The sequence below is a fragment of the Amphibalanus amphitrite genome, unplaced genomic scaffold (assembly GCF_019059575.1).
Source record: "Amphibalanus amphitrite isolate SeventyFive unplaced genomic scaffold, NRLGWU_Aamphi_draft 000669F_arrow, whole genome shotgun sequence".
Classification (NCBI taxonomy): domain Eukaryota; kingdom Metazoa; phylum Arthropoda; class Thecostraca; order Balanomorpha; family Balanidae; genus Amphibalanus; species Amphibalanus amphitrite.
Genome location: NW_024882163.1, coordinates 222203 through 249502, shown reverse-complemented (window position 1 = coordinate 249502; position 27300 = coordinate 222203). Strand labels below are relative to the sequence as shown.

General features: G+C 48.9%; 2 protein-coding genes across 5 annotated transcripts; one reads left to right on the top strand and one right to left on the bottom strand.

The window, feature by feature from the left end:
* The first annotated feature begins 4036 nt into the window (after positions 1-4036).
* Positions 4037-12498, top strand: LOC122364335. Of its 4 annotated transcripts, none has more exons than XM_043334613.1 (3): positions 4037-4081; positions 9246-9546; positions 10312-12498. In XM_043334613.1, the coding sequence occupies exons 2-3, from the start codon at positions 9254-9256 to the stop codon at positions 12167-12169; spliced, it is 2151 nt and encodes a 716-aa protein (XP_043190548.1). In that variant the 5' UTR covers positions 4037-4081; positions 9246-9253; the 3' UTR covers positions 12170-12498. The 4 variants fall into 4 exon arrangements, with proteins under 4 accessions (XP_043190548.1, XP_043190549.1, XP_043190547.1 ...); XM_043334614.1 differs by lacking the exon at positions 4037-4081 and adding an exon at positions 4107-4143; XM_043334612.1 differs by lacking the exon at positions 4037-4081 and adding an exon at positions 6197-6324.
* A 905-nt stretch (positions 12499-13403) lies between these two features.
* On the bottom strand, positions 13404-24129 carry LOC122364336 (protein numb-like). The gene is made up of 11 exons (XM_043334616.1): positions 23632-24129; positions 22858-23038; positions 21177-21248; positions 19472-19546; positions 18734-18874; positions 18146-18166; positions 17714-17903; positions 17180-17386; positions 15419-15616; positions 15009-15118; positions 13404-14771 (listed from the first exon to the last, which is right to left on the bottom strand). The coding sequence occupies exons 2-11, from the start codon at positions 22987-22989 to the stop codon at positions 14487-14489; spliced, it is 1431 nt and encodes a 476-aa protein (XP_043190551.1). The 5' UTR covers positions 22990-23038; positions 23632-24129; the 3' UTR covers positions 13404-14486.
* Positions 24130-27300: the final 3171 nt, after the last annotated feature.

Below are 27300 nucleotides of genomic sequence, written 5' to 3'. Positions count from 1 at the left end.
TAGCGGATCACCCCACCCCCCCCCCTCCGGTGACGGATAAATGTTATGTCCCGCGAGTGTGAGTTTGCCCCCCCCCCCCTTTTGCTAGCGGCTGCGACCGCCAGTGCCGACACTCGACAGCGCCCCCGCCCATTCGTCCTGAGCTGCGATTGAAGAAACAACATGATGTGGACATTAAATCCTACCGCATCTAAGATATTCAATTCACCTGACCGGGTATTAACTGACTCTTGATTGTTACGGGAGATGAATAATCCACAGTATGTATTTACCTAACCCTCGCCCGCACATGGGGGGGGTTGCCCCCCCCCCCCCCCAGGTAGGTAGTCTTTCTGCTCTGCACTCAACATTTTTAGAGCTAGAAGGCTGATTTTTCGTATAGCTGCTCCTCTAACCTTTCTTGATGTCTACTGAAAATTTCAAGTTTCTGTGATTTTTGGTTTCGGAGATATGACCTTGCTTTCCAAGTCATGTCATGGCCCAAATGGCCAATTCTCAACATCTTGCGTTTGCCATGGGCCTTGTGAGCTTTTGACACCTTGATTTCGGCCTTTTTTGCCAGTCTTACCTCCCACCTATCATCGAACATGTTGTTCGACGATGTACAGGTGTCAAGGTCAGGGTCAAGGTCAACCTAGGTCATCTAAGATAATTGCGTTTTAGGCAAGCGGATTTTTTTTTGAAGTTTTTTGACTGCATTTTTGGTAAAAGCTTCTCAGATCATGATTTCATGTAGGACACAAAAACAATCGGTGCACACATCAGTATACACACATGACACAGACACACACAGACATGCAAACACATATAATTGACCTTGACCTAACTTGACCTGAAATGACCTCAGCAGCAAAAATTTGGTCGGGTAGTGTGACAAAGAGGTTCTAGCTGGCTTGGCACCAGAAAACAGCATCGTCATCGGTGTATGATAAGCAGCGCACTTCAGGGGTGTAGGATCGCAAAATAGGTTGGGGGGGCTGAACCCCGGACGCCGCGCCGGTGGGGCGGCGACGAAAGTTGCTGAGCGGGGGGGGGCAGGAAAAACCAGCAGTGGAAAAGGTGTTGACCGGGGGGGGGGAGGGAGCGTGGACCATGGTGGTGAAAAGCGGGTCTATGACTTGAGTGATATGACTTATGCTCTCCCCCTGGATCCAAGTTCAGGCTTATAAAATAAGGCGTAGGTATTTATATTCCGGCTCAACGTTTTGCAACCACATTTATGCAGTGTATGTTCCCGCTCTTTTCAAATGCAAAGTGATGCCACTAAAACGGTATATGTATGCTCTTCTTATACTTAAGGCTAATGAGAGATTCAATTTCTTGATTGATTCAGTATTTAGATTCCTATCCCCTAGTTTGGCAAACTGTTTTAGGGGTTCCTTGGAGGTACCCCTGCAATTTCCTAAAATCTAGGTACTCACTTTTCACCAATCACCCACTTCATTTCGGAAGGGTCAAGTTTTTGTGTGAAGATTGTAGACTGTTTAATGGCTCCCTTTTGGCTGTTTCAGGGACCTCCTCGACTACTTCTAGGGCCACGATAGCGGTATCGACAAAGTAGGCGGATCGTGATCGGTAAAACAGGACAGTCACAGAACAATTTCTATTGTAGTATTTCGCAAAACCCCCATATCATTGGAAGCATAATTTTATTTTTGAAGTTGCAGGTCGTGCAGCGACACGAATACTCCCAAAATGCACGAAACATTTGCAGGCACGTACCTAGGATTTGGCCAAGGGGGGGGGGGGGGGCGGAGGATCCCGGGGGGGGGGGCTTCCTCTCCTCTCTACAGGGCGCCTCCTCTCTACAGAGGGCAAGGGAGGATCTAGGCGAACGTTTTTGTGTGGGGGGGGGGGGGGGGTTACAGGTCGGCCGACATGACGGGTCTGATGGATGAATTCTGACGACCGGGGGAGGGGAGCGAGTATGTCGAGATCAAAAGGCATTTCGTCTTCGTCGTTTCTATAAGATGAAGCTTTATCGTTATAAGTCACTCGGCTCAGTAGTTTTAGTTAAATCCACCTATGCAAGTGCGTCACCACGGATTTCTTACTTGGGGGGGGGGGGGGCGTATCGACCGACTTAAAAACATAGAAGTTGATATTCTTACCGCACTTTTAGCCTAATGCATTAGTAGCATACAGTAGCGATCTCTCTTATTGACCTGTTAACGAACCGGCGGCGCGAAGCGCTGCGAAAATTTGCAAAAAAATAAACTTTTTTTTAAAGAATGTTCCACTTTTCACAGGTAAATATTTGCCTGGAGTGGTAGGCTGTGCCGCATCACACGGGCTGAGTTCACAAATTATAACTTTGTCCTAATGCTCACAATCGACAGGCGCTTAATTGCGTGATAAACGGCACAACTAGCGCTCCATGATGCTTCTGAGGAGTGGAACATCATTCTGTAGTCGACTAGACACTTAGGGATTAGGGAATTTTGATTCAATTTGACACGGTTGGTGTTATTACAGTCACGACCTTTCTTATTGATTGGTGTATGAATCGGAGGCGCGGAGCGCCGAGAAAATTTGCAAAAGCATTTGTCAAAACACTGCTCCAAATCACAAATTTTATAACTCTTTTAGTATGGTAGTACAAGCCGGAGTTCCTTCACACTCCATAGTACACATATGAATTCCGATTCAATTTGACACGGTTGGCCTCACGATCTCGTATTGACCTGTACGTACACAAATTTGCAAAAAAAATCAAAACACAGAGGGGCCTCCTCTCTAGAGAGGACCACCTCTCTACTGTGGGCCTCCTCTTTTCAAAGGGCCTATCAACTACAGAAGGCCTCCTCTCTACAGAGGACTTCCTTTCTACTGAGGGTCTATCTCTTTCAGAGGGCACCCTTTCTTCAGAGGACCTCCTCTCTACAGAGGACCTCATCTCTGCAAAGGGCCTCCGGCCTCCTCTCTACTGAGGGAGTCCTCTCTACAGACGGCATCCTCTCTTCAGAGGGCCTCCTCTCTACAGCGGGCCTCCTCTCTTCAGAGGGCCTTCTGCTTTCAGGCGGTCTCTTTTCTACAGAGGGCCTCCTCTCTACACAGGGCCTTCTTTCTACAGATGGTCTCTTCTCTACAGAGGGCCTCCTTTCTACAGAGGGCCTCCTCTCTAAAGGGGCCTCCTCTCTACAGAGGGGCCTCCTCTCCTCTTACAGAGGGCCTCCTTTCTACTGAGGAGTCAGAGGGGCCCTAGCGGTCAGACACAGACACTAGCAGTTATTCACAGGAGGCCTCAGGAAGTAAGAAGGACCCTAGCTGTCAGGCTGGTCAGAGGCCCTGAATATCCTGACGTGATTTTTGGGATTCCCTTGACTTTATTTCGCCTCCGACGTGATTTTGGCCCCGTGGCCTTCGGCCCACGGGGGCCTCCTGAAAACCCCGAGGGGGGGGGGGGCACCCCGTCCATCTTGGGTACGTCCCTGGACAATTGTCCTCATCGTTCGTCCTACCGTCCGAGTTCCACCCAATGGCCTTGCACCCACCCCTAAACAAACGAAACGAAGCTGTTAAGTGTCGCGCCTTTGTTTTGTTGTGTTTTTCTGCTTTCTGCGCCGCTTTAGCGTGCGTTCGGTATCCGGAAAATATCGTTTGGATATTCTCGGCCGGAAAATTATTGGTGGGTGCCTATCTTCAACATGTCTCATTATCGCGATACCGAACGTAATCCCCGATAATTATCGCTGATGCCGGATAATTTTCCCTGATTATCCGGATGCCGAAGGCACGCATAGTAACATCCAAAGGTTTTGTGCTGTATCGTCAGCTGATTATGCCTGCGATGGCGTCAAATTCCGTAAAAAGGATTTGGCCTTCTTCTGAAGGCGAGACATAAGAGATATCTTAGAAAAAAAGATGAAAAAACATTTAAAAGTTAGTGAATGTGCAAATTTCTTTCACCAAATCCTTTTAAGATAATGCCAGTTTATTTTTATTCATTATGACGTTATCATTTTAAAGATTTGACATAATCATAAACATAATCAGCTGATGATATTTCACCGGCCTTGATTTCACCTCTATTTTACTATTTATAGTTTTGTTACAAAAACAGTGTGACAACGTTCGGGAGGTGAGATAACCGTTCTTGTAAAATACCGCAACGGCAACCGAAGTTGTTTGGTGACGCCTGCTGTACTGGTGTAACATGCTGACCAATTGATTATTTCAGGCTTGCTAAAACCACACTCCACAGTTGATTTTTATGTGTACCCTCCTGGTTTTGTTTTGCTAGTATGTTCTTTCTAATGACTTGAAAGTCATTTTATAAATTATATTTACTCCCTCCATTGTAATGCACATTTTCAAAGCCCCCAGTTAGTTTTAAGGCCAAAATTGGGTAGTTAGTCGCAAAGCATGGAGAGGCGCTTTACCGAGACTCCAGAGATGCTTTCTAATCGGACCAAACCAAACCAAACCTAACCAAACCTGACCTAAACTCACCTACAACCTACAACCAAAAACATGCGACCTACAACCTAAAATCTACCACCTAAAACCTAAAACCTACACCCTACAGCCTAACCTCCTTGGTTGCAAAAAGAAGTGTGACGCCTGCTTTACTACTACCCAAAATTGTAACTTTGCCAAGTTGAGCTTTCTTAATTTGTCCATATTTTATAATGTTGGGGGGGCTGCCTGGCAAGTTGGGGGGGGCTGACCAGCAGGTTGGGGGGGCTGAAGCCCCCCCAACTGTATAGGATCCTACGCCCCTTAGCTATACCGTTGCCTCCCGCGCAATGTCCGCCCCTGTGGACCGCAGGGGCTGCTGCACCGGTGCTAACCGCGGTCATCGGTTTCTGTCACCTTATTACAGAGGTGCTGGGGCTGCTGCCGAGCTGCCGGCAAATGTACGACTTTTTTCGGAAAGATGTTTATGTAATGAGGTAGCCAAGTACTAGGACGAGCAGAATTATTTTGAAGAACGTTCAACCTTTGGGAAATATTAGTGGAAATCCCGGGATTATCAGTACCTTATGGGGATACCCAACCATGCCTTGTACGGTTGTGCCCATGGCAAAGCTGCAATCTTTCACCCGGTGCAGGGGTTGAGCACCCCCAACCATTTTGAGAAATCGACACCCCTGCACACAGACACACACAGACATGCAAACACATATAATTGACCTTGACCTAACTTGACCTGAAATGACCTCAGCAGCAAAAGTTTGGTCGGGTAGTGTGACAAAGAGGTTCTAGCTGGCTTGGCACCAGAAAACAGCATCGTCATCGGTGTATGATAAGCAGCGCACTTGATATCCAACGGTGACCCAAAACTGCAACATTTTTTAGTTTGAACTGACCTGGAAGGTCAATGACTGACCTGAGAAGGTAAAACTGGGTATCATTGGATTCGTCTCTTCCCAAAGAATCTTTTTGGTCTTTACCGCTAAGCTCTATCTCCAACAGGAACGAAATGGCGTGAGGGGTTGGTACTTGGTAACCCCCCCCCCCCCCATGTGCGTTCTAGGATGGGAAAATGGCATGTGCGGGCGAGGGTTAGATGAAATTTCAGAACAGAAATGACGTCATTGATGAGGCGGAGCAGTGATTTACGGGACAGTGCGAAGGTCCTACCAAGATTCTTGGGTCCTATATAGCCTTGGGTCCTACAATGACCGCCTGAGGCCAGGGGCGCGGGAACTACTTTCCGACTGGGGGGGGGGCACACCATAATAGAGATTAACCTAGGGTACCCCCAAATCTAGTTTTCTCACCGGTTTTAGGCCACTTATTTTTCACCCCTCGGCTTTTTCAACAAAAAAAGAAAACATTTGCAAAAAAGTGTGGTATTCCGTCTCAAAGCTGTGGGGGCACCGCCCCCACGGCCCCAGAGTTGGGGGGCAGGCTGCCCCCACCAAGATTCTTACAGATAGCCCCCACTGCCCCCCCCCCCCCGGCTCCCGCGCCTATGCCTGAGGCAGCTCAAGAAGCGATGCAATAAGTTTGCGGTCGTGTGTGGTGACTTGTAAAGAAGTAATGAATTTGAATATCATGTAAAAAAAACAAATTTCTATCGCATCTAATTCATGGTGATGATCAGAACTTTTCGATACACCCTCGTATGTATAGAATGTTTTACATTCTTATTTGTATTGTGGATGGAAGATGCAAAGCTGGCAGTGGAATAGATGCCTGCCTTTGCCGCGAACATTCGCGGCAAATAATATGCACATGTTTCAATCTCTGGCGCAGCTGATTTTTTATATTTTTGAATTTGCCATGTACAATTTGCCCAATATCAATTTGCCGTATAGAAGCCTGGGTGTTGAGTGAGTATATTTCTGAATTGCTACACTGGTCAATGCATTACTGGTAAGCATATACCGTAACAAATAGTCAGTGAACTTCTTCCCAGACCCAGTCCCTTGTTGTTGTTCCCAAGGCTATATAAACGTTGTTCCCTAGACCCTAACTGAAACCAGTGGCAAGTTTTACCCAAGGCCCTTGCCCTAAATACAGTTTTACCAGCAAAAAACAAACAAACGATGCTGGCTGCTATTTTTATTTCTAAGCGTGCTATAAGTTAAACCAACCATGTAAAGATGCAATTTATGCAACGTGTATGGCGTCCGCATAATCAGGGATAATTTTCCACTGTCCAGGATCATTCAGTGTTTAAGGCTGGCATTGTGCAGTGTGCACAGCGGCAGCGATTAAAAAAAGTATTTGTGAAGCAAGAGCAGTCTAAAAATGTGACAAATTGCAATACCTAAATACCTACCAGTGGGTAGGTACCTATCTAGGCATCACTTCAATCGTTCTGATGAAAAGTCCATTAAACCTCAATAACTTAAAACTGGTCTGCTGAAAATAACATTTTATTCTTGACTTTGCTTTCTGAATTCTATCAATTCTTGTTGCTCATCTTGTGCAATATTTTACATTTATTTGGCTCTTGAGGGATCAGGCATGCTCTAACAATCTGGCAAAAAAATAATTAACAGAGCCTCCTATTTTTTTTATACAAAATTGGCCAAAAATATGTCACCATATTAATGCTTATTTCTAACTTACCTTACCTTACCTTACCTTACCTTACGGTGTTCGGGCATAATAAAGGCCAACTCGGCCTGGAGGTCCCGTTCTAACCGAGCTCCTGTCCCTTTTGCCATTTGTTAATCCGTGTCTGGTATATGATACCAGTGATGGCCCCAGTGGGCATCGAGTCTCGCCTTGAACGAGTCCACGGTGGGGGCACTGACCACTTGAGCAGGTAGGCCGTTCCAGTCGTTCACGGCCCTGACTGCGAATGCAGCTCTCCTCAGTCTGCTGACCGCCTCTGGCTTGCGGAGCTTGTGTGGGTGACCTCGTGTAACGGCACCCGTGGCGGGGCAGAAGAGATCCGTGACTTCAACATCAACCCCTCCATGGAACATCTGGTAGGTGAATATCATGTCGCCCCGTTTGCGTCGGTAGTACAGCGATGGAAGTTTCAGAGCCCTGAGCCTCTCTTGGTAGGGCAGGTGGCGAAGGTTGGCCACCATGCGCGTAGCTCTGCGCTGTACCCTCTCCACCAGCTTCTGGTCCGCCCTGTTGAAAGGGCCCCACACGAGGTTGCCGTACTCGAGGTGCGGGCGCACCAGGGACTTGTAAAGCAGCGGCAGCGTGCACTCGTTTATCAGCACGAATGAGCGACGAATCACAGCGAGAATCTGGTTGGCCTTGGCTACGGCTGCTGAAGCATGTTGTCTGAACTTCAGCTCGTCATCGACTTGCACGCCCAGATCCTTCTCCACCCGCACGACGCTCATCTCAGAGTCTCTCATCACATACTGCTTTGCTGGGTTGTTTCGTCCGAGGTGCATGACCTTACACTTCGCCTCATTGAAGGGGAGTTGCCAGGCGTCCGCCCAGTTGACCAGAGCCTCGAGGTCAGACTGGAGGCTAGACGCAGCGAGAGTAGAGGCTACCGTGGAGTACAGCTTCGTGTCGTCCGCGAACATCGTCAGCGAGGAACCAACAACCTCAGGCATGTCATTAATGAAAATCAAGAACAGTAGTGGACCCAGGACCGAGCCTTGGGGTACCCCGCTGACCACCTCCGACCAGTCAGATGACTGACCATTAATCACTACCTGCTGTCTCCTGGCTCTCAGGAAAGCCCCGATCCATGTGATCAGCTTGCCGCTCACCCCGTGACTCCTGAGTTTATAGAGGAGTCGTTGGTGAGGAACGGAGTCGAAAGCCTTCTGGAAGTCCAGGTACATTACATCGACAGGCTTGTGATTCTCTAGGGCCCTGCTCCAGTCATCAAGCACTTTGACCAGCTGGGTGCTGCAGGAGCGCTTTGGCCGGAAGCCATGCTGGCAGTCTGCCCACAGGTGGTTCTCTGAGAAGTGCTGATAGATTGTGTCTCTGATGTCTCTGATGAGGGAGGGAACTTTGATGTGGATATCAACAAGTTTCAGATAAGGGCTCATAAAGTATTTAGGTAATTACCTAACTCAAATACCTAACAATTCAAAGGTAACCATCAAGTATGGTACCTAGCAGCTACCTAGTTCAGTTAAGTTGTTGCTGGTGATTACTTACAACTGTTCTATACTACCAGATGATGCTACCTATGAATAAAACAAAGAATGTGAAAACCAAATATAGAGGCCTCTGAAAGACGAAAGTGCCATGATTTTGAGTAGGTTTGCAGAGATCTGGGTTCTGTACCAGTCAGGTAGTGGATTTGTTTTGAAATGAAGCAAAGTACCTACACATGCCATTTCAATAACTAGGTTACTGGTATCCATTAGACTACTAGGTAAAGTTTGGCATGTTCTATGTAATAATATTATGTTAGGCACTGCATACATTGAGAAAAATGCCACTCCTGGCCCTGGGACCTGGATGAATTCAGATTAGGCCTTTCAGAACAATAGTTGATAGGTATGAAATCATAATACAGCTGAAGATCATCAAGGCTCACTAAGACTTTAAGAAAAGTTGCTTACAAAATAAAAACAACCAAGTGTGGCAACCTCTTTGCAGGGAGTCAGTGGGTGAATTAAAAACACAATTTGCATTCCTAATTGCCAATTGTTGCTGATAAGTGGCGAATTTCCTCTGTTAGCTACCTAGTCCTACTCTATTTATTGAGCTGTTAAGTAGCAGACTCATTTATCTTCCCTAAAACAGGCTGTTTTTTCTGAAGACTATTTTCATTTGTAAGCTCTCATTTTGTGATAACTAGCCAGTCTCTTTGTCTGCACTGAGGCTACCACTGCTCTGGTCTGTATTTTCAGCTGCAGCCATGAAGGTTTACTGCGCTCTGGAGAGCTGTCCCCACCACGCCATCAAGAGTGACCAGGTCGGACTGGTGGACTTTCCCTCCGAGGCGGGCCTACTGCGCCGCTGGCTGGCGCTGACTCAAGTGCGTCACGTGGTGCGCGGCGTGACGCGCCTCTGCACCGACCACTTTCTGCCCCACCAGCTGGTGGTGGACCCCGAGTGGGAGCGCCGCTTCCCGGGCGTGGTCAACCCCAAGCCGAGCCTGCTGCCGGGCACTGTACCCACCCTGAACGTGCCTGGATGGCTGGAGGAAAGGTGAGTGTCCTGGTGTGAGAAGAGGTGAGAATGCTGCTCGGAAAAGGTGAGTGTGCCGTTACGAGGGATATAGAGAACGTTAGACATTGGCTGTCTGGAAGCAGGGTAGAATTTGGGTTCGATCGAGCAATTAAGATGAGCGGTCGGCGGAGAAGTTTAAACGTTAGATAGAGGAGAGATACATAGGCACAGAGAAGAGGTAAGCGCAACGTTTGTCTCCGGAAAAAAACAGGTCGGTGCGTGGCTTACGAGTATTTCAGCACACTTACAGTCGTCAGCATTATCCCTGACAGCTGTAGCACGCACTGTATCGTGTTTTTCGCCCACTTAATTGTATTTTTGTTATGTCATTGTCACAAGCATTGTTAAGGCTCCTGCTCGGCCATTTGTGTTAATTTCTGTCTTCGTTATAAATGAATTGCCTACTTATTTTCTTTGTCATCTCTGATGTTTCACGCTAATTTTTCGCATTTAAGATGCCTCTTTGCATTTGTTGGGTTAAAAAAGAATATTCTCGAGCAATGCGAGAATGGGAATGGTGTCTCTTTCATCTTCGCACGAAGTTACTTAATGTACCATTTTTATTACAAACAAAAAAGACTGACTTGACTACTAGAACGAAAATAAGGGATAGCTGTATGACATTGTCTTTGGCCGCCGTGGATTAGAGGACAGTCTCACTGGCCGCCATTGATGTGAGCTGTGACCTCAGCAGTCTGATCTATTATCTGAGCGCCGTGTGACCTATGGATCTCTCCGTTCCAGTGACCTGGACGCCGATCTGGAGCCGGCCGACCCTCCGTCCATGTTCGTCCGCCAGGATGGCAGTTCTGCGCGCCGCGTGCGCCCCACGGCCCGACTCCAGGAGGCGCACCCGGACCTGTTCGACGACCTGCCACCGAAGATGTTGTCGTTTCCCGCCCTTCGACGGTCACGGGGCAGGCCTCCGAAGGGCCGCCGCGGCCGGCCGTACGACCGAGACCGGAGGCCGCGCTCGCCGCCGCCGGATCTCTCAGACCCGGAGGTGCGGGCTCGGCTGGTACAGCAGGCGCTGGATGAGTACGACTGGCGCCATTCGCGCGCGCTGGAGACGGACTCAGAGCGCGCTGCTGATGGTACGGAGACGCTCTACGTCAATGTGCCCCAGTCGGATGACGAGGATGTGCACCACAGTGCGCCGCGCCGGCGGGGCCGGCCGCCTCTGCGCGGCGGGTCGGCTGTGCGCAGCCGGCGGGGGCGCGGTGTCAAGCGGCGCCGTGGTGCGCACGGCATGGCGGACGGTGATTGGGCCGCTTCCGAGAAGACGGAGCGCGAGCCGCCGCTGGCTGAGAGGCTGCCGCCCGACATGTCCCAGCGGTTTCGAGAAGTGCTGGCCGCCCAGCGCGAGGTGCAGTCGTTGGCCAAGGAGCTAGATGCCACGCCGGTGCCTGCGGTGTACACTGACGATACTGAGAACCCCTCGGTGGGCCAACAAAGAACCAATGCGTCAGACGGCTCCGTGGTCTCCGACAATGAGGCTGGACCGAAGGCGGAGGATAGTTCGCTGATGGTTCTTCGCGGCGGTGGCGACAGCAGCGCGCTGACGGCCGACCCTCTACCGCCGGAGGGAGACCACTACAGCACACCGACCACGCTCGAGGTGGCGCTGGGTCTACTGCACCAGCAGCGGCTGGAAAACCTGCGGCTCCGCGCCGACCTGCTGCGCTCCGCTATCCGTGAGCGCGGGCGCGCCGCTGAGCTGGTCAAGTGGCGCCGCAAGGCCGCCGAGGCCACCCGCGCCTTCAATGACAAGCTGGGCGATATGTTCACACCGGCGCAGCTACGAGTCATCCGGAACCGCTCGTTACGCCGCACGCACATGTGGGACACGATCGACATCAAACGAGCCATCGAACTACGGGGGCTCTGCACGCGGCGCGCCTACAACTTCGTCAAAGAGGAACTGCGTGTGCCGCTGCCTGGCCTCGCGGTGCTCCGCAGCTCGTCACAGAGAGACCCGGTGACGGCGCAGATGTATGCCCAGATGGTGGAGAGCCACCGGCTCAAACACATGACCAAACGTACGCTGGTGTCGCGTACAAGGACCGCCACTCGGACGCACGTAGTGCCGCCACCTTCTGAGGGGGATCAACATTATGACCACAAGTACATCGTGCTCACGGCCGGTGAGGAAGGCGGGGAAGGTGATGCTGGTCACGTGGTGACTGACCCGGCCGACGCCAATGCCCTGCTCCAGTCTGTACAGGCGGCGCAGGCAGCCGGGCAAGCCGTGCACCTGGTGGACGCTAGCGGCGCGCCGCTGCTGGTGGACCGCGCCGCCGGGCAGACGCCGCCCCCTCAGGAGGGGGAGCACTTCCTTATGCTGGTGCCTGACGATGATGTAGAAGAGGCGCAGAGGGAGGAGGCGTCCGCCCGCTCTCCTCCGCACCGACCGGGCATTCTGCGCATACCGAGGGATACGTCGGGCACGGCTGGTGATCAGACTGCGCGGCAGCCTCCCTTCAAACTGGTGGTGAAGAATGACGGGGAGGTAGTGACGGAGGACGGACGCACACTGCAGGAGGTCTCCTGGCCGGCAGGGGTCCATTGGGTGGACGCCTCGCATGTCAGCTTCGCCGAGTAGTCGCAGGGAATCTGTGCCAGTGTCAGCTCGGCCGGTGAGTACCTTCCTACTCATCGCGGCTGGATAGGTGGGGTAGAGTCGCAGCCAGCCGTAAGAGGGGGCAGCTGTCTGAAAGTAGAACCTGATTTCACCGTGAGGGCGCCACATTCGGCGTGCTGATAACTGCTGCTGCAGCTACCATTTACCAAACTCTGTCCTCCACTGCTCACTATGCATTGTTGAACCTGTGTTCGGGACTACAGGCTGTTGGCCTAGGTATACAGACGTCAGCGATGTGTGAAAGTGGTGTGAGGGGTTGTATATTTATGAGGCTTGCCAAATGATATTGCCACGTTAAATTGTGGTTCTGTTTCCTCGCAATGCCCTCAGGATGTGTTTTGCGTGATTTCTAACCATTCACTGCTCACTAGTTATGTAGGTAGTGTCCACTGTCCGATGCATTTTGTTATATACCATCATTTTCATCACTTCGATCGCAAAAATAGTGTTTGATTGAATACACAATGTTTCATCTGGAAAAAATTGAATGTCGAATTTAAGTATCTAATCTCTCATCTCAACTTCAGAACTGCGTCAAGTCTAGCTTAAGCTTTTGGGTCCATTCATAGTATTTTACGATATTTTTATCCTCTAAGGGGCAGTCTGGAAATTCTGCTGCGTTTCTTAGCGAACTACACTGAGGCTTGATACACAGGCAGGTTAGAATCCAAGCCTGATGAACGGAAACTAGCTGGAGCCACGATAGAAGACCAAGGTTTTGGATGCCGCCCCCTGCAGTGCAAACCAGCAGAGCACCTGAAGTGGCCTTTTGATCTGTGTTGTGTCGAGAGTTCAGTGGTTGTGTACTACGTCTTCTAACTTACATTAAAGTACTCGGCTCAGCCGATAGATGGCTCTGATCTAACGCCTGCTGCATGCTGTGCCGCAAAGCTCGGCAGTAGCGTTAGCATGCTTTAGAAACCAATGGATCGTGTGTGGGGGGTGGGGGGAGGCCATTCATACATTTCAATGAGCATTGAGCAGAGATGATTTCACAACAGCTTTATTCAAATACATTATGCAATATTTATACATAGGCAGGTAGCCTTCAAATGGCAGTTAACTGTTATAGTTCGGTAGGTAGGTATTCGTTTCTACTTAGTTCAGGCCCCCTCCCTGCAATTGCACACTGCACAGGAACCACCGCATCGAAATCTAAAGGAAATGTACCATTACTTTTTTCAAACAAGCGACATTTCTCGCTACGGCTGATATTTATTGTCACAGTCATGTCACCGGCACACATTCCGTTCACAACATTGATCGTTAGGAAATACAGCCTCAGCGCCCACTCTGTCCGCTACAGGCATCAGCCAGCGTCAACTGGAAAAGCGGTGCAGTGCGCTTTTCGGCGTCAGATCTCACGTCGAGCGATTCACACACTACAGCACGATACGGTCTCAGTGCAGCACTACAGCCCAAGGCAGTTCATCAGGCATGATCTAATTGTGCATATGTATCGCAGTGCAGGGCAAGGCTTCCTAACACACTCGCTGGAAGATAAGAACTGAGATAAGTCGTGAAAACATTTAAATCTTTTGTGCCAGTCCCTACTTCCTGTGGTGTAAATTCTCTTTTCGATTATCGCTTGATTGTCAAATTATATGTTGACGCGGTCCTCTTGTTACATTAGCCGTCTTTCGCTGTTCCATTGGTGCGTGTGTTGGAAAAAAGTCGAAGAAACTTCGATTTCGTATTTCAGCAATCTCTGTTCAATGCCTGTGTTAGATCAAGTTACATATCATGTAGCGTAATGTGCGTTAAACTCTCTCCTGTAGCTAAGTTCCTAAGTATTTCATCAATAGCTCATCGCTGATCACACGAAAAAGGAGCCTGGACATTAGAATATCAATTTAGCTTACATAATTGTTTAGGTTCCTGCTGCTGTAACGCCAGTCTTTGAGTGGAAACAACACACTATTAATACTCGAATAAAGCTTCATATAAAATACATCACTGGCACATGTTCAATGTAATCAAACCACATGAATCAACAACAAGCAACGTTAACCACTTATTTCACTAAATACTACCTACCGTCGACGCATTTCTAAATACCATAAACTAGGCGAGCAATTCGATATTGATATGTTCGTTAAGTCTCGTTGACACAAACGAGAAACCAATCCAATCAGCATGATCCCTTGAGGGGAATGAAAATCGTCAGCTGATAGAACTGTTAGGCATTCACACGCGATAAGAATGCGATGCCAAAGAACCGATTCTTGTTTCCTAACAAGTCCTGAATTATCTCGTAATACTGGCATGTGCATTGTGCCTACATTTGCAACTCGAACGGTTTGGCGTCAGTAACAGCCGCGGGCCCCACGAAGGGGTTGGTGGCGGGGGCGGCGGGGGCGGGGGCGGCGGCTGGCCACGGGGCGGCGGCGGGGGCGGGGGCGGCTGACCAGGGGACGGAGCTGGAGATGAGCGCGTCAGAAGCCAGAGACGGTGAGCGGCCGCGTCGGTGAGGCGCCGCCGCCGCTGCCAGCGCCGGTCCGTTGGTCAGTGAGTTGAGCCAGTCGTCAGGTCGCGGGGTGGCGTCGGTTGCTGCGCCGCTTCTCTGGAATTGTACACAGGAGGTCAACCGAAAGGTCGCCTGCATGCAACATGTTATGGTGGCCGTCTGTCCCTGGAGATTTGGGAGATAAATATGCACGGTTCATACAAAGAGCCATACCCTTCCCTTCAGAATCTCAGATACCATCATACCATCGTCCCTTCAGAACTCCATACCTACATATTATGGCCTATATCTGGAGCGTTAGATCGGTTAAAACTAGTGGTACCGCTGGTTTACCTGTTGGTTGCCGCTGAGTTGGGACAGGCCGTGAGCCAGCTCCCTGCACAGTAGCGTCACGTTACCCTCCTGATTGTCCGCCGAGGTCGGTACCTCTGCGATAGGAGCCACTGAAACAGGCGGGGTCAGTGTCGTCAGATCAGTTCATCGATCACCTGGCGTTTAACTAAATAGCTATGCCAATAGCATCGGAAAACTGATCGTCATCACGCTGTTTTAACGTTACTAGTTAATTAATCATACGATAAAACTGACAAGAGTCGGCCTACACTGGCGTCCACCGAGGCCCTTTTCACCCTTGCCATTTCCGTAATGCGTCGCATAAACATCTCGGGACATTTCAGCGACCACTGAAATTAGTCGCATGAGGTGGCCATTATGCATGCAGCACGTCACACATAAATACTCACTGTCGAACAGAGGAGTGGTGCCCGCCAGAGACATCTGGCGGGGCCGCTCGGTACTAAACCGCCCCGGGCGACCCGACTCGAGGTCAGTTCTGCCCTCGGGCGACGGCGAGCCGCCGTACGGAAGGGACATTAGACGACCCCGAGCCACAGGGGCGCGCGCCGGAGCTTCAGTTGTTGACGTATCGCGGCCAGACGGGGCTGGATGGGCACCGGGGAAATGAATCGTCATTAGATTTAACTATGCATAACGTGAACTGACGACCGAATAAGCCAATAATATACCTACCTCAACCTGACATGTTTTTGATCGTAAAAGGCAGTTGGCCGTAACATATAAGGCTTTGGTGACGGTCATCGCATTGCCAGTTGGGCTATTTTCATTAACCCGCGCCCTGCTGGGGGGGGGGTGTTTGAACACCCCCCCTTGTGGTTTTTCGCGAATATCTCAAAAACGGCGGCGCGGAGCGCCGCCGTTTTTGGTACACCTTATCATACATCAATTCTACACATGTTGTGAAAATTTCAGACCAAGGTCATTCAAGGTCAGGTCACCAGGTCACTTGAAGTGACCTCACCTCATAAAAAGTTTCAATGTCTGTCATAGCTACACCGAGTGACCGATCGCTTTGAAACTTTCAGCGATTGCTAAGAGCAATAGCATGTACAAAATGTATATCTCAGAATTTTGATATCGATGACCTAAGGTCAGGTCAATTTTGCGACCTCCCCATTATAAGTCAATGGGAGAAAATTGAAATGCGCCTCTTTTGGAAGAAAGACATTATAAACACTCCCAAACACTGAATTACAAGTGGTTTAGACACACTGAACATGAAAATGGTGTCCGTGACTCCTGTTTATGCCCTGAGGTCATCTTAGGTCACGAATGGTATCTAACAGTTTTTCGCAAATAACTTTTGATAGAGGCATGCTAGAGCGATGAAAACGCCTTAGATGTGTTCAGCTCGACGATACGGATCGACTGATATGCAACATGACCCTTTCCGGTCAGGTCATGAACTTGACCTGAGGTCAAATTTTCAAGTTGACCTTTCAAGGTCAAGTTATAGTTCATTCGATGCGTCTTGACGAGAGGAACACGATGCCGGTAAAAGTAAGCTCGTACAAGGCTTGGGTCAAAAGTTATTGCAGAAAAACTGTTTCCGAAAAAATCGGCTATTTTTGCAGTTTTTGCCCCCTGCAGGCAAAACCGTTGACGGTAGGTCAAATCTGAGAGAATTACTCAGAAAGGGCGTTAATAGGGCTATCGAATGCGCTTTTCCGCGGCGCTGTAGCTCTATTGGTTCCCGAGTTATGCGTTGGCTTCTTGGAAATTTTCGACATTCGACCTGGAAATCGGCGAAATTTTGCCTTCAATGACCTCTGGTGACCTGACCTTTGACCTGACCAAAAATTGACCGAAGTGATTTCCTCATTATTTTTGACGCTCTTTCGAACGCCGCCTTCCGCGTATCGCTACGTGGCCCAGGAGCCGAGTTAGAAGGGGGGGTGTTCAAACACCCCCCCCCCCCAGCAGGGCGTGGAAATCCAGGACCCCCAGCAGGGCGCGGGTTAACATAAAACATACATACCATATTTACATGCAATATACATAACATTATTTGCATGCAATGCATATTGCATACCATTATTTACATACATATTTTTGCTTAAGCAAAACATTGCTAACTGTAGAGTGTACACCATATTCACACATATATTTTTACTTCAACAAACCATTCCGATCCTGTCGACCATCACCTTCGTCAGATGTCGTCTCGTTGACGCGCTGCTGCGTGGACGGCAGGTCGTCCAGCTTCAGCGAGTGCTGCCGCTTGAAAGCCGACACCTCCGCCTGTTTATGGCGGCCCTGGATGCGCAGACTGCCCTGACGCTCCAGAATGGTGGTGGGAGCGTGCGGACGCTCCACGGCAAACGGGTTTGTCACCGATCTCAGAGGCACCGGCTCTGCGGGGTAACAAGTCAGTCAACGTCACCAACCTAAGAGACACTGGCTCTGTGGGATAATATCAGCGAGACAGTCGGACAGTCATAGACCTCGGTGGTACGACTGCTGGCTCTGTGAGACAATGAAACAGCCCTCAGAGGTAACGCCAACGGATTTGTGAGGCAATTGGAGAGTCACAGACCACAGAGGCACCAGCTCTGCATGAGACAACGAAATAATTTGAGATAGAGAATCGACCACGTCACGATCCATGTGATCCGTGGATTTGTGACCCATTTTTTGCCACGCTGGATATTCATCCAGCTGTGTCAGCGAGCTGAACTGACCCGCCGGTTTGCAGTCCTGTGGGTCGGTGAGCCGCTCGGTGATGGACGCCCGCCTGAAGGCACCCAGTCCAGTGTCGGCCCCCGGTGCCAGTTCGTACAGCTCGGGGGTGCTGCTCTCAGAGTCACGCCGCTGCTTCCGCTCCAGACAGAGGCCGAACGCGACCCCGACGGCGTGACTCAGCCGCTCACCCTGGGACAAACACATAGACCAGTCAAAAACAGGAGTAGATAACGCGCGTAGAGACACACACCAATACTGCACAGAGCATAGAGCACATTGCGCTAATACGGTTACATGAACAATGGGGAATCACTGTTCAGTTCAAATATTGCATATTCACATGGGGCTAATGGCATCCACATTTCGAATTTCTCGGCAGATATTCAGATAATCAATCCATTACGGTCAAGCCATCTGCGAGCTTTACATACCGTTACAAGCTGGTCCGGTCCCTGAAAACAAGAAAGAGAGACGCTGAACAGTGAATATTAATCAATTCGATTAAAAGGTAGGCAATAAATAAGCGTACCGACAAATAGTTTCGATTTTCATACGGTGACAAGAATGCTAACTGAGTGCTCGCATCACCGAAAATATATTCTAAGGCCCGAGGGAAACTTCGTAAATTTATCGCTTTAATCAACGTAGTTCGATATCTCGAGCTGGCCAACTATAGAACTGTCTACTCTCGAGTCTCCCTGGTTTGACCTTATCTCTCCTTGACTGAGTCGCTTCATATATTAGTTACCGAATAAAAGGCAAATTTGATACTGAAAATAAACTGAGCGTACCGTCCCTGCATTGACCGTACATACTACCCCTGGATTGTCTAAGACATACCCACTACCCACTACCCAGGCATTGACTGAATCTCTCCTTGACTGACCGGGTCGCTCCTAAACTGAATGAGTGTCGCTCCTAAACTAGCTCAGTCTCCCTGAACTCACAAACTCGCCCCATAGAGACTGACCATGCGGCTGCATAGATTGACTATGGCTTATGCATCCCCCTGAACTAACCGAGTCTCGTGTGGCGATGAATCCGTGACACATCCATCGCCTGGTGGCGCCGTCCCGGCAGATGTACGAGAAGCCCCGGTCGCTGCTGCGGTCCGGCGCGCAAAACGATACCTTCTCGATGGTCTGATCCACCAGCAGCTCCTACAGAAATTGGTCGGGTCAGGTCAGAACGATACCCTCTCCATGCTCTGATTCACGAGTCCTACTAAGAGACCTGGATTTTTTTCAGGTCATCGCATCAGGTCGGGTCAAGTCAGCCAGGCATTCCGGATGAAGCAAAAGCAGACAGGCGCGGTGGTTATATTTTGATTGATTAAGTTCTTTTCTTTTTACCTCTTTTGTTTGCATTGCGAGTTATGATTCAACACTGAGGGTCATAATAAATGTCAATAGAGAACCATTTTCTACTTCGGTGTTGTATTATTTTGAGAAACATCTAGAAAGAAACTCCCCTTCATACTGTCTGGTGAACGCAAAACCAACTAAAACTGGCGCATTTGTCAGGAGGATTCTGTATTCTGTCTGATAAATACCTAAGCGTAATTCTAGGGCATCTGCTGTGCTTCAACTTCGATTTCAAGCTTTGATTTAAGTGCTTGATCTAAACTTCGACATGTTCATCCGTCAGTCTGAAATTTTGCGTCAGACTTCGCTACATGACGAACGGCAGTTTCTCTAAGCCTTTTGTGGTTTATTTAGCGGTGAGAGAGGATCCCCGTTTCTGCGCAGTTGACCCACCTTCGTTTCGTCGGCGACCACTCTCAGTCTGTCGCCGCTGATAAACAGCACACTGCGCACCCGGCGTCGCTGGGACTGAAAACAGCGCAGGGCAACGGAGGTCACGGAGGTCATCGAAAATGAACTGGAGGTCACCGAGAACTTGAAGACAGGGCGCGAGAGGCAACAAAGTGTCAAGGACTAATGAACCGCTGGCTACCGAATGCAAAAAATAAGCACAGGTCACCAGAGGTCATCGAAAAGTGAATCAGACGGGGCACAGGAAGTAATCGAAAAGTGAACCAAAACATGCCTCGAAAGTGGAAGGTCTTCGAAATATGAACCTCAGCTCACCAGAGGTTACCAACAGATGAACGGTAGCCGCGATGACTATAGCTTTAGGTGGCCTGACGCCGTAGGAAAACTGAGAAGAACGTAAATGCACGCGTGAGACTGTATTTGCGTGAGAAAAAAAAAAATTCAAAATGGATTATAGAATATATAACCGATCACTTAAATCGGCGAACAATTGCTTAGAGATGGTTCTAAATATTACAGTTAGGGGAAGCCGGGGGAAGCCCGGGCGCGGGGGAAGCCCGGCCACCCCGTTTCCGGCTAAATTATTCACAATAAAATGCTCAACTGTTTGTCCTTTCAGCGTGGCAGCTAAGGTGACGCCAGCAAAAAAGTTAAGGCTGACAAAAATTGCATATTGTTAAAGTTATAGCGCAAAAATGATATTTTAAGGGTTTTTAGCTAAAAAGTGAGATATGTTGCCCTGTTAATGTTATACCATACAGTACAAATATTTATACGAATGTTATGTAAGGACAGTTTAAGTGTTTGTAGTGAGGGGTGACGAGGCAGGCTGGCTTAAGTATGACATTTTTTTCGAATATCGCTGTTCTAAAATAAAAATTAGCACATTGGGGTAACCCCGGGCGAGTGGCCAAGCTTTCCCCCAACCGAGAGCAATGCCACTAAACCACTGTTTTCCATGAGATATTAGGTACTGAGCAGGTTTGGTTTACACCTAGATCAAAGATAAATTTCGAAAATAAACATGTTATCATAGACAAAGCCAGTCATGTCACTTAAGGTCAACTAGGGTCAAACTACGTTTTTGCAGATAAAGCGACAGACAATGAAGCTAGAGCTTCAAAAATGGTGTCGTTGTGTTCTTCTTCATCAGCCGAGTCGAATGATATGCAATATGATGCATTAAGGTAAAAAGAAAAATAAATTTTAAGGAATTTTGAAATACACATTTTTTGTCAATTTTGCATCACGATTTTCATCGACCTGTACTGTATATGTAGTAGACGCTAGCTAAAATACCAGTAGTGACATAAACTCTAAGATGTCCAGAGCTAATCAGTACCTTAATATTTCACTTTCCGTTAATATTTGGAAAACACATAATGGTTTCATCAACTCGTTGTAAAGCGCTGGGGAGGTGGCCGGCGTTACCCCTATGCCGGGCTTACCCCAGAAAAATCAACACTTTTTTAAAACTAGATTTTCTAAACCTTATACTAATTCCACGAAACCGAAATTTTGGGAAAACACGGCCAATGAACTTAGCTAGCTAGCAGGATATCAACATTTTATACAGCACGTATGGTATGTAATAAAAATGAAAAAGAGCTTACTATGCCGGGCTTCCCCCGGCTTCCCCTATGTCACCAGCGACAAATGTGTGCAGCAACGACCGCAATAATCTCACCTTGAGCATTCTTAGAGCATCTTCACAAACATGAAGTCCTCGAGACTCGTAAACTTGAGCACAGCCGAGATACTGGAACCAAAAAAAAAACACACAAATTAAATTTTAACCCGCGCCCCACTGGGGGGGGGGGCTATTTATAGCCCCCCCCCCTCCCGTTTTTCTGCAATTACTTCCAAACCGCTTGACGTATGGACGCCAAACTTTCAGTACCTTCGGCTGCATCAATTTGACACCTTGTGTCAAAATTTGAACTTCGTACCTACCATAGGTCGGCCGGAAATGACGTCAGAGTGACGTCATGTTCGGCCGATTTCGACGCAAAACATTGAACCACGGCAATCGCTCCCAAGAGCTCAGTTGTTTAAGCTAGATCCAATTTCTTTGTACCTTCGGCTTCATCAATTATTTGTACCTTCATTCATCAATTGTACCTTCGGCTGCATCAATTTGACACCTTGTGTCAAAATTTGAACTTCGTACCTACCATAGGTCGGCCGGAAATGACGTCAGAGTGACGTCATGTTCGGCCGATTTCGACGCAAAACATTGAACCACGGCAATCGCTCCCAAGAGCTCAGTTGTTTAAGCTAGATCCAATTTCTTTGCATGAGAGGACTCAAAATAGACAGCGCTATCAAACTGCAATCTCGGATTTTCGAAATTTTGAAAATTTCGAAAATTTTATATAATAAAATTCAAAATTTATATTTTTACATTTTTTTTCAAAAAGTTTTTGACTTTTCGCAAAAACCGGAATATATGTGATAGAACGCATCATTATGACTACCTCTAGCAAGTTTTAGCTAAATATCTTCAAAAATGGCCAGGTTATACGCATTATTGCAAAAAATTAACAATTATTAATTTTTCAAATCAATTTTTCAGCACGAATTTGACATCGTACGCCAATATAAATAGCACCATCGTGTTCCTGAGCTCAAACTGCATCGAATAGACACTTTTTTTTGTTGAAAAATTTTAACTTCCAAATTTGACCTTTTTTTGACCTGAAAGTGACCTGACCTAAGCTAAATTTGACTCAAAATGACCTCGAATGACACAGACGACATCAAATTCGAAATGTTTGGCCTAAATGGACCATAAAACATGTGTCACGTGACCGACGGATGATATAATATTTTCGTGACCTGTGATGACCTGACCTTGACCTGAAAATCAAAGTACAAGTTTGGTACCCTCAGAGTATCTAGAACATCTGTTCACGAGTGTGTGAACCAAAAATGAGCCTGATCTGGCTTGCAAGACGGCGGCCAGAGCCCAAAACGTGAAGAAGCCAAAATGCTAATAATTTTTACTTTGACCTGACCTGTAACGTCATCGGTGACCTCGAGGTCAATGAAATTAGGTTTCGCTCGACAGTTTTTCCGGGGCTATCAGACGCCGTTTGAATTTTGACGATCGGCCCAGTAGTTTCGGAGTTAGGAGGGGGGGGGGGGCTATGAATAGCCCCCCCCCGTAGGGCGTGTTATACGCAGACCCCAGTGGGGCGCGGGTTAAGGATGAGCCAGAGCTAGATCGTCAAATATATCTATTTTGATGACCTGACCTAGGAAAGGCAAGCTATCTTCCAACGCCTTTGCTTACTCATAGTCATATGGCGAGCAATAATTCATTGTTATGATTCATGAGCTGTTTGCCAATTTGTTCATGCACTCACCTTGACGTGGAAGGAGCAGATGCCGTTTTTGACGGCGGCCTCGTCGTTGGCCCACTGGTTGGGTCGGTACACGGCCGGGCCATACTGCTTCTTACGGATGCTCTCCTTCAGGGACCGTTTTAGCCGATCCATGGCGACTGCGGAATGGGAGCCACGGGGCCACGGGTCTCACGAGCCACCCCTGTGGATAAAGCGAGTTAGTGGCCGAACATGCTGCGGGAACTTGTCCGATGACACGGGCGCAACAGTTTCACGTGACGTTGTCGTGCTCCCCGGGCTGTTTCTGTCTTTTAAACAGCGTCCCGTACGGATATTCCTATATTCACTCAGCCGTAGAAAGCGACGGGGGCATTATAGCACACCTACCCGAAATTTATGGGATCGATCAGCATATTGTATTTAAAGAAAAAAAAACGTAAAAAAAGTTCGGTTTGATGCCGATGAGCCTGTTCTCTGGAATAATTAAATTGTTTGAAAAGTCCTGACATAACCATGGAGTGAGATAAAACAAGGATATATTCTTATATTGCCCGATACATTTGGATATAGAGGTGCAGTAATTTTGGGGCAACAGTATGTTAGTCCTGCCACGTCTACACTTCTGTGAAAAACACAAACATTTTCTGCATAACATTTTCAATTTTTCAGCTTTCACACAAACAATTTTTGGCTTCTGGAACGGCAAAACATGACGTAACTCTCACACTTCATGCCCCCGATACCGAATGAATGATTTCCCTCCACGCCTCTTTCCACCTTCACCTCGGCCCTTACCTGACTGCAGTACAAGGCGAGGTTGTCTCTGCTTTGCTGTCTGACCTGACGCCGACCTGGCGACCCAGGCCGGCCGGTCAGGCGGCCACTCGGGGCACCACCTGGCAGCGGGCTGGCACCGTCAGCGCGTCTGGCCTCCACCCACGGACCCCGGCGGCTGACCGGCGCCCGCAGATCAATAACGGCGCCCCATCGGCAACGACGGCGGCGGCGGCGGCGGCGGCGGGCCGAGCGGGGTCTGTGAAGGACCACCGACCGACGACCGACCGTCGACCGGCGCGGCAGAACCAGCGCCGAGCAGAGGGTCTGTTGAAAACTGAGAGTTGTCTCGGTCACGGACGGCTGATGAGAAGGCTCGGTCACGGATGGATGAGAGGTATGCTTGGTCACGAAGAGCTGGGGGTCAGGTTCGGTTATGGAGAGATGAAAGACAGGATCGGTCACAAAGGGATGAGAGGAGAGGATTCGGCTCGTGCAGAGTTGAAAAGCAGGCTCGACCTGTAAAGACAGCTCGATTTTAGGGTCAAATTGTGAGGAGCGAAGATGTTCGTAGAGAGCTGAGGAGCACCCCGGTCTATAAATAGGCGAGGAGCAGGCCCTATGTTCGTAGAGAGCTAAAGGAGCAATGCCTATGCGATTAGAGCTGGGAGGCAGACTCGGTTCATAGAGAGCAGAGGAATATGTTCGACCCACAGACAGAAACAAGGAGCTGAGGGGCAAGCCCGGTCACGCGCGCACCGCACTATCGATAGCCGGCCAAACAGGCGTGGGAGCGCCAGCGGCGGTGACCTCTATCCTGGACCATAGAGTGGACATTGAGCATGATGCAGTAAGGTCATCCAGCCACAGCGGCACCGCGCCGGCGGGACCGAATAGGAGTGTTTGATTGATCGTGGGGAGGCAATACCGTACCGTCCACTGAAATAGGATATATGTATGCCTATCTGAGCATGTGTTTGATCTTGAAATCGGCATTCACAATCAGGATCGGTTTGACAGGGCTGTATCAAAGCTGGCCACAATGATCAAAGTGGCCGCAGTAATAGGTACTGGGCTGATTTCGAACGGGTCCTTACAAATTTGGAACATTGCACACGACTTCTATGTGATACTATGATATAAGCATACGAACGATATTATAATGCGAGATAAGCTCTAATTGCCCTTTTTATTCCCGTTGGGGGTAGATTCATTGTCGCTTGTATGGTGTGTTAAGTAAAGGTAAATGCCACTCGGGTAACATGATGCCCACGTTTCCTGTCGCTATAGGCTCAGTCCTGCAGCAGCTTTGGGGAGTGGACTTTCGGGCGATCCGGCTGGATTTGGCCGTCTGAGCCGAAACCCGTGATTCAACGGGTCCAATGCGGTGTGGGCGGAGTTGGCAGAGGTGACCTTTGACGTTGAATGTCGCCACATTTCAGACCAAATCTCGGCTAGTTATAGACTCTGGAGAGAATATGCAGCATCAATGAACATACACGTTCGCGGTCCGCGTAAGCCGCAATCATCATTAGTGGGAAACATAACATATTTCGTTCAGAAGCCACATGTTTCTATGAATTATGATGGTTTCACTCGCGTGATTTTGACAACGGTTGATTGGCTCTATTGCGCTGCCTATATTTAACCAAACCCATTAAAAGCACTAAAATATACAATCGATGCACACTGAAAACAATTTAACCCAAGGCTGGCGAGTAAACCGGTGTTTTACGGGTACCCCTATCCGCAACCATTTTTAACCACCCTCCCAGGAGTAGTGCTAGGTCCCATTGCGGTGTAGTCGTACTTGCTCTGAGCGGATATAACCGCTGTCAGCGAACAAGTCCGCTGAGAGCAGGGACGACTACACTGCAATGGGACCTTACTGTACTCCTGGGAGGGTGGTTAAAAATGGTTGCGGATAGGGGTACCCGCAAAACACCGGTTTACTCGCGGGCCTTGGATTAAATTGTTTTCAGTGCACGTAGGACTAATGCTCATTACCATTACCACTTGTTATCAGCCGTACCATTATTATACCATTATTATATATTATACCATACCATTATTATCAGTCGAGGAGGGTAATAAAACTATCGAGATGTGGGGCCGGAAACAGAGGTGAAACGGAGCTGGAGCTGCCGACACGTTTTACGAGAGCCGCAGACGAAGCCGTAGACGGAGCCGTTCCAAAATTGCGCTCGAAGACGTCTACAGCCAAGAAAAAACATAGGAATGAAGTACTTAAGTTCACCTTACGCTCTGAAAATTCAAAATGACGTGCAACTTTTATCAGTGTCAATGAAAATGAAGGGAACGTAGTATTTTGTACCATTGAATTCGGATAGCATTATTTTCCATTGAGCTTTCTTACTGCTACTATCCCCTCCTGTCCCTCCCCTCTCCACCTTCCAAAATCCTGAGAAGAATAGGTAGACCAGAGAAGCCGCAAAAAGGGGTGACCTTTACGCGACCCGGACCATCCTCGGTCTCCCAAGGCCAACTGCCATTTCCGGACCAACAACACAATAACCGGGTAGCTGAGGTGATCTGCAGTCTCCTTACCGACCGATCCTAACATTTCCGCTGGGCCAAAATACGATTGTGTATTCTGAAAATCAGGGAGAGTAGCCTGTCCCCTGCTGGCAGGACGTGGAAACTCAGCTTACAATGGTTTCCGCCCTGGTGTTCAGTGTCGCTGGTGTCTGAGGGCTTATAGATCGGCGAGCGAACGGGCTGCTTTGCGCTCGTCAGAGGGGATCTGACTTGACGGGAGTCACCATGAGTCTTATCTTCCCTTTCCATCCTCAATTCTTCAGCACCAACACATTCACATCCCTGCTTAAGTTATTTAGCGCTTGCCAGCACCTTATCCGAATTGACGGTCATTCCACCTAGGCACCGGTGAACCGTAAACTCGAAAAGGGGAAAACTCGAACGGTTCATCCCCCTCTGGGATGATCGTTTGAGAGGATGGTCATAGGTCAATCAAATGTCGCGAGTGGCTCCAGCTTAGATTGCCGAGGGGGACTTTCAGGCTGAGCGGTCTGTCCCATGCCGGGACTATCCTGTTAAAATCAGATGGGCTCAGGCACTGCGGGACCGACCACCTGCGGTCAATCAAGCTTTGCAATGCCCCTTCTACCATTCTCTACTCCTATGGCTCTCGAGCCTCGAATGGTCTAATTAGACCGAAAAGGTCTAACCCGAGAAAATCAACGAAGGCAGAAGTGAGGAGTTTGTTTCAAAAATGCCAAGAATGCCAATAATCTGGACGTATAGGTTACGCACAGAAACAATAAACATAAGAAGTGACTAATAAAATGGCGCTTTTGTCCGTCCCATGAAAACTGAGGCAGCGCCTTGCGAGCGGTAGGATCAATAGTCGAATGTGCGTTTCGACCCTAGACAGCTTTTATAAGAGATGAAATGGTTTCCAGTTCCCACCTCCGGTAATAATTGATGTTGATCGATCACTTCCCAGCATATCGCCAGTGTTCTGTATGAATAGTCACCTGCTCATCCTGAATAGTTTCCCGAACAGTTTCCATCTCGGCTACCAACGTCTCGTTCCGCGTGGCTAGACAGTGGCACGCGGGAGCCCGGAAGTACGAGAGGAGCTCCATGACAGGCGGGGGAGGGAGGCGTACTACAGAGCAAACGTTTCCCGCTCCTTCAAGGCGAGCC